Below are 7,459 nucleotides of genomic sequence, written 5' to 3' on the forward strand. Positions count from 1 at the left end.
ATCAATATGCTCTTTACTCATTATTTTTAACAAGTTTTAAAATGACATGAATTACACTAATTCTTATTTGATACACATTTTCCTAATATTGATAGTTTGAATAATAATAATAATAAATGTGTTAAAAAAATTAAAATTAGATTCCTAAGATGCAATTCTATACGTAGGTTTTCCTATCCAAGAGCACAAAATTTCTACATTTTAACTTCCACTCCATGTAGCCTTCACCTAATAAGTTTAGTAGGCTTCACCTAATGAATACATTGATCATGCACACAACATCAATTATTACCTTCTTCCTATGACTGTGACAATGCACAGGAATATAAAATATTAAATAAATATAAAACATTACTATTACATTTGGACAAAAATATTCTTATTTAATATTCTCTCCATCCTATTCTTTTGACATTTTAGTATCATTTTATTTGTCATTTTATAACATTAATAAAAAAAATTCTATTACATCTTTAACCATGTAATATTTATTATAGAATGAAAAAAAATAAGAGAGAGTGTAATTAAAATGAAAACTAGGAGATGTATTAAAAACTTATGTAGTACTAGTATTTTTTATGAAAAGTAATAGTAATTTCATTTATAAATTTCTACACAGAATCTTAAACCTCAAATAATATTTTATTATTAGTTATTTTGGTCATCATAACTAATAACTAATATTTTTTTGGTGATAATCTCTATCTCCATAAAAAAAGACATACATTTTTAGTTAAATTTTATTTCATAATTATATTTTTTTTTTCATCACCTAATTCAAATTCAAGATTTTTCTTAAAAATACTTAACCTCCAACGAGCAATTTGACTAATTGCAACTCCAATCATGAAGAATGAAGTGAGTTATGCCTAATACAATACAACGTACGTAGAATTGAACTGGATTTCTTATCTTAATTAAATCAACTGGATATCTAATTAGATATTAATTTATCTCACAACCCACTTTCTCCTACATAATAGTATAAACGAGTTTCCAGTATAGTAGAGCAGGATAAAATATCACGGGATCGAATTGAATTAAGATATTTGAAAAGCAAAGCTAAGAAGAAATGAGAAAATAAAAAGGATAGCATATCATATGATATCAGAAGTGAGTGTCTCATAATGGAAGCATAACAGCGAAGTGATCCAAAGAAGAAGAAGGATGCAGGAGAACTACTCATACCAATCGTATCCAGATTCCGGCGAGTCCTCACCACGATCCAGAGAGATAGACTTCGACAACCCTCCTCCATGGGACGACCAAAACTACAAAGCCAAGTTCATGTGCAGCTACGGCGGCAAGATCCTCCCTCGCTCCCACGACAACCAGCTCTCCTACGTCGCCGGCGAGACCAAAATTCTCGCCGTCGACCGCTCCATCAAGTTCTCCGCCATGCTCGCCAAACTCTCCGCCCTCTGCGACGCCCCAGACAACAACAACCTCACCTTCAAGTACCAGCTTCCCGGCGAAGACCTCGACGCCCTCATCTCCGTCACCAACGACGACGACCTCGATCACATGATGCACGAATACGATCGCCTCTATCGCGCTTCCGCTAGACCCTCCCGCATGCGACTATTCCTCTTTCCCTCCGATACTCTTCCTTCCCCTCCACCTGCTGCTTCTGCTCCACACGATTCGGTTATCAAACCTAATAACGTCGATTTTCTCTTCGGTCTCCAGCCTCAGCCACCACCTATTGATGTCAAATTCAATGATCCGCTGCCGGAGCCCGTGGCGCCGCCGCCGGAGCATCCGTTGCGATTCAATTTTAACCCTGCGGTCTCGGATCCGAGCGCGATTCAGCGCCAGTTGCAGCAACTGCAAATTGCGGAGAACGAGCAAGCTGCGCATCGGAGGAAGGGTGAGGATAATTACCCCGCCGGTGATTACTACGTTCAAAAAGTGCCTGAGAAGTTCCCCCCACCGAATTTTCTGGCAAGCTCGCCGGGTTATTGGCCTGAAAAACATGTTTCCGGCGACGTTTATCCTCCGGCTGTGACGGCTACGTCCGGCGGAGGGGAACCGTCGGTTTATATGGTTCCGGCGCCGGGGACGTTCTATCATGCACCGGTTATGCGGCCTCCACCTCCAGCAACTCAGGGATACTACACCGTGCAACGAATGGGTTCCGATAATTACCGTGAAGCGCCGGTGTACGGCGGTGTTCCGCCGCCAAAAGCGGCGGTTCCGGCGAGTATGGCGCCAGCCCAGCAGCCGATTAAGGCTCCCGCGTATACGGAAGGATTCGGAATGGTTCGGCCAGGTGGGATAGTGGATAATACTGGTGTTCCGTACGCGCAGGTGGCGTACGATAGTGGAAGTGGGAGACAGGTTTATTATACTGCGCCCGGTGGTGGTGTAACGCACGCTCCTCCGTACCATGGGGTTTTTCCGCCCGTAACCGCTGATATGAGACTGGGAGGGGTTTCGTTTGGTCAGGATGTTAAAGTCATAAGCAAGCTTACCCAAGGTTCAGTCTGATCATTATCGAACAAAAAAATAAAAATAATAGTTCAGTATGATTATGATTATGGTTATCGCTAAATATGTTTTTTTTTTTTGCTATCTTGTTCGTAATCCTATTTATGTAATAGGAATACTATTAGCTTTTAGTTTTTCGCTTGCTATTGTTGTACACAATGTTGCCGATGATGGTTATAACTTATACCATGTTATTCCTATGGTTTTGTGTAGACTTCTTTCTGTGCTGCTAATTTGTGTCTTGATAATGTTTTTTTTCTTTTTAAGTTTTAACAGTTATACTTGAATTAATTCCCAAGATTTCATTATCTTATATATATGGTGTGTGTGACATCAGAATGCTTGTCCCGCATAATTCGACCGCCATGGATAAGGGCTTGTCAAATGTTGAATCATGCTCTTCCTTCTCTCATCTCTATCTTTAGCAATGATGTTTTCGGTGCTTACTTTCTTGGTACTAGTTGGTATGATCTCCTAGGTTCTTTGGTGCCCCATATTATATATTATATGTACCTTCGATTAACGAAGAAACACTACTAAACATCCTTTAATGATCACGCCGATATCTGGCCATTATTACGCCATCATGTTTAAGAAATCATACCGTAAAAAGAAAAAGAACGTGATAGGCATTTCCACTCTTCTCGCCTATTTACGTCTAATCATACCCTGTCTTTGTTTGGCCTCTAGAGATCTGCTTCAACAATATAATATATGCCGATAACAAATTTTTTTAAGAAAATTGGAAGTTTATCTACCAATAAGATGTTTGGCCTCTACTTATTTTAATTTAATAAAATAAATAAATTTACACTTTTCCACTTTATAAATCTATTCTTTTTATTGTTTGCTACCCTTCAATTGAGTTTAGAATCATATCCCCCTATTAAGACTCTCAAAATTTGATATTGAAGGTCATGATTAAAAGTTTCCTCTTTTCTTTGAAAAACAGTTACCATCATTTGAAGTTCTTTCTATTGAACATTGATCAGTTAAGGTAACTTAGAAGAGCTTTTCGCATATTCAAATGCTATTTGTTGGAGGGTCTTCCTTTTTCTCTTTAAAGCCGTCAATTTATTGTTTTTAACTTTAAAATGACATTTTATTTATTATCATTAATCACAGTAATCAGTATATTAATCAACTTGATCTGTTCTTATGATCGCATGTTAACTTATACTAATTAAGAGGTATCGCTGATATTGAAAAAAGAGTTCAGACAATGTGAAGTTTTAAAAAGATCATTCGGTGAAAACCTATGAAGCATCGAAATGGACACCGGACACGACACGGATACAGACACGTGGACATCTGTAATGTCCAAAATATAGAACGTAGTATGGATGTCATGTCGGTATCGGATACTGACACAGACGCGTGTCAGACACCGGACACGACAAGGAACTGGAGTGTCCGTATTTCATAGGTGAAAATAGATGAATAATCAAAAAGTTGTTCAAAATGACAGAAAGGGCGTTCACATCCGGAAATTAAAGAATTGTCATGGTCTTGGTCCACCTTCTATCCTAGACTTTGAGTGTGCATCAAAGGTTACACAAGGGAACAAAAGTGTTGCAATCACACCTCTGATATTATGGCCAATTAAGATAATTTTGGATAGAACCTTTTTGATTTCCCATATAGATATAGTACCAGCGTTTGACGTGTGCTCCGGGTTTAGTTAGACGCTCACATCCAAAATGATAATTATTTCGCTATGCTAGAAAAAACAAAAAGGGGAGCCATAACAGGTGGAAATTTCGTTTTTCCAATACCATCCATGTGTGCGTTTTCTCGAGAATCAAACGCCCATGATTGCCCCCACCACATCTTCCTTTGAATTTAAGTAGAAGGGTGAGTCTCTTTCACCCCATTTTTTCTTCAACATTCATTATAGCTTCACACTAGCACAAGTCGCTGTTTTGATGACATACTTCGAGGCACCGTGGCGCAGGCGCCAATCTGTGTTGGAAAGGTGGAGGGAGTTGTTACTATATTTTGATTATTTTTTATATAAATAAATGACAACAAGTATCTTATAGAAATTGCTTTAAAAACTAAAAATGCAAAACATTATTAAGAGTTTAATTTTATATACTGTAAGTATAAATATATTTAATAAATATGTGACACAAGCAAAGCAGCTAACTGCTTGTTAGCGTTCCTTACTAAAATACTAAATTCATGACTTAGTGTATGTTTTGGATTGTTGTTTACAAGCACCAAACATCTGTTTACTTTCCATTGTACACAATTGAACATTTTTTTAAACACACCCTTAATCATCTGCTTTATAATTGCACCCACTTATTTAACTTCGCTGTTGTTTTTCTTTTATTTACTAAAATAGTTTAAGAAACTTCACATAAGCGAAAATTTTTGCATAAAGTAAATTACTAAACTTGATCACTAAATTGGCTTTTATATTTATATTTTATCTGGTAAGAAAAAAAAAATGTTCTAAGAATTCATGCCTGTGACAGTTTAGTAACTGTCTATGTTTAATTTGACATTTTTTTCAATCTAATAACTAACCGGTATGATTACATGATGCCATATATAATATATTTATTCTAAAATTGTATGATATGATATTCTTAAAGTACGTGTAAATGTCATGAATATTAAATTTATGCAGTGTAAATAAGACTCTTCTACGTTTAGAACTAAATTTGTCAATTGAATCACACATGATAGTCATCTATTTTCTAATTTAATACAATATTTAACACAAATTTCTGAAGTAAACCAAAACAAAAGCTGTGTATTAATATTCTTTATATTAACGAAGTGAAAAAGAGATGGAAAAATGGGTAGTTACTACTAAGCAAGGTGGGCAAACAATAAAAGAGAAGCATGTTAGCAAATTATATATTTTAAAAGAATAAAGTTATAACTTATTAACACATTTCTTAAAAACAAACAGATATAGACTAGCTAGGAAATTCCAGAAACATGATTTGAAAGAAATGAAAGGTGAGGTTAATAACTACACCATGAGCAGTTGGCTGTTGAACTGCAAAAGGTCTTTATCCATAAATAAGTAATAGATCATTAATTAGTTCAGGATGCCATCCAACTGTCAGAACACAAGGTTATATGGAAATGGGACACATATTGAAGCCATGTTTCTGAATGTAGGAGAGTCATTGCTGAGTAAGATCAAACCAAATTCCAGTTGTCAAGTCAAGCAAGAAGGGAGAAAATAGCTAAATGATTCTCCTTAACCAGGTCAATATAAGAGAAACAGGACTAGTAGTTTCTTGCAAATTACAACTTTGAATTAGACCCTACACCAGGCTTACGCTATACAAGCTTTAAATATAATATGATGATTGAGTTTGTTTCGATTTAATCAGGTTGAAAGTTTTGAATTTCAATATCAAACCAAAAAAAAAAAAAAATCAATTCAATTACTCAACTCATTAACTCAATATCAAATTGATCAGTAGTTTTCTTTCATCTTCCGCCCCTCTCTTATCTAAGGTCGACACAGCGTATCTGGTGTTTTTATTTTTTATTTATATTTTTTTGACGGGGCGTATCTGGTGTCTTTGTTTAAATTATAAAATGTGTTCATCTTTTGTATTTGTTTTTATTTATTTATATATGTCGTTTTTCTATTTTATAATTCTTCATGAAGCTTCCTAGAAGTCTGTGAAGAAATTGTATAAACTTCAAAATATAAACTTGGGGTGATTAGATGTTATTTTAGTAAAAACTTAAAATAATTGAAGTGTTATCAAATTTTAAGGTTATAGCTGTATAAAAAATTTAAAGTTTTTTTTTACAGTAAAAAAAAATTAAGGTTATGCCACACTGCAGAGCTTAATTGACTAATGGCAATAACAAGGACCCTACAGTTGGATTTGAATGCCGCTTTTGTGGGCTTTATAAAAAGCACTATACAGTAAAGACCCTGAATTTGGGCTACTTCAAAACCTCTGGACCAGTTTCGTTTACGTGGAAAACCTTTCAAGTTTGCTATTTGATTCCCCTTTTTACTCTTTGTATTCCAGTTCTTTATATAACTTTTCATATCTAAATTTAGCACGTGTAATTGATAATTAGGAAGCAACACAAGTTATAGGAAAAAAAAAAGAAAGGAAAATGAAATAAATTTTTCCAAAAGCTAAATTAACTTGTACAGAAGCTAATTTGTAAAAACTCTTGCATATTAGCTTCTTCAAAAAATAATTTTTAACTTATGCATATATTACTTTTAATTTCTAGAGAAGTTTATTTTATTTTATTTTTCTTATTTTTTATCTCAAGTGCTTAAGGAGAAATTTATCCCAACATTGGGTAACATGGAATGATTACTTAGGTGAAACCAAAGCTTTAAACTATTTATATATGCTATTTGTGATTATTTACATTCTTGATATTGTTTTCAAATTTGTTTTATCTCTTTCCTTCTTTTCTTTCATCACTTTCTTTATTATTAGTGTAAGATTCATCTCAACATATTGTTTAAATAATTAAGGATTCAGCAATCGTAACACTTGCCGAGTAGTCTCAAGACGATACTTTGGGTTTTAAGAACTCAATTTTCCTATTTGTCAACGAATAAACTTGTTGGATAAACACAACAATTACTTGAGCAAGGGGGTTTCAGAGGACTTGTACCTTAATATCTAGTGCATTGTGAAATTCTCTCTGTTTTAGTAGTTTTTATTTTTCTATTATGATTCTCTACTGTTCTGATTTAGTTTAGCTTAGGCCTTAGTGTAAGGTTGAGCTTAAACACTGAAATTTTAGAAGGTTAAAAGTTAAAAGGAGATACACTTAAAACAGCAATCTCACTTTATATTATGGCACGATTCAGTGTACTTGTCGAATTTGCATCAGACGTCTTATTGCAGCCACTAAGCATCCCCTTTCTGACTTAATCAATAGGCTTCTCAAAACGAGATCTGGATGATCTTAAATCAGTGTACCCTCCGAGTAAATTCTATTCAACTAATCA

General features: G+C 34.7%; 1 protein-coding gene across 1 annotated transcript; it reads left to right on the plus strand.

Moving 5' to 3' along the window:
* The first annotated feature begins 981 nt into the window (after positions 1-981).
* On the plus strand, positions 982-2,723 carry LOC114376391 (formin-like protein 20). The gene has a single exon (XM_028334484.1). It carries the CDS (start codon positions 1,168-1,170, stop codon positions 2,488-2,490), a length of 1,323 nt encoding a protein of 440 aa, XP_028190285.1. The 5' UTR covers positions 982-1,167; the 3' UTR covers positions 2,491-2,723.
* Positions 2,724-7,459: the final 4,736 nt, after the last annotated feature.

The sequence above is a fragment of the Glycine soja genome, chromosome 11 (assembly GCF_004193775.1).
Source record: "Glycine soja cultivar W05 chromosome 11, ASM419377v2, whole genome shotgun sequence".
NCBI lineage: Eukaryota > Viridiplantae > Streptophyta > Magnoliopsida > Fabales > Fabaceae > Glycine > Glycine soja.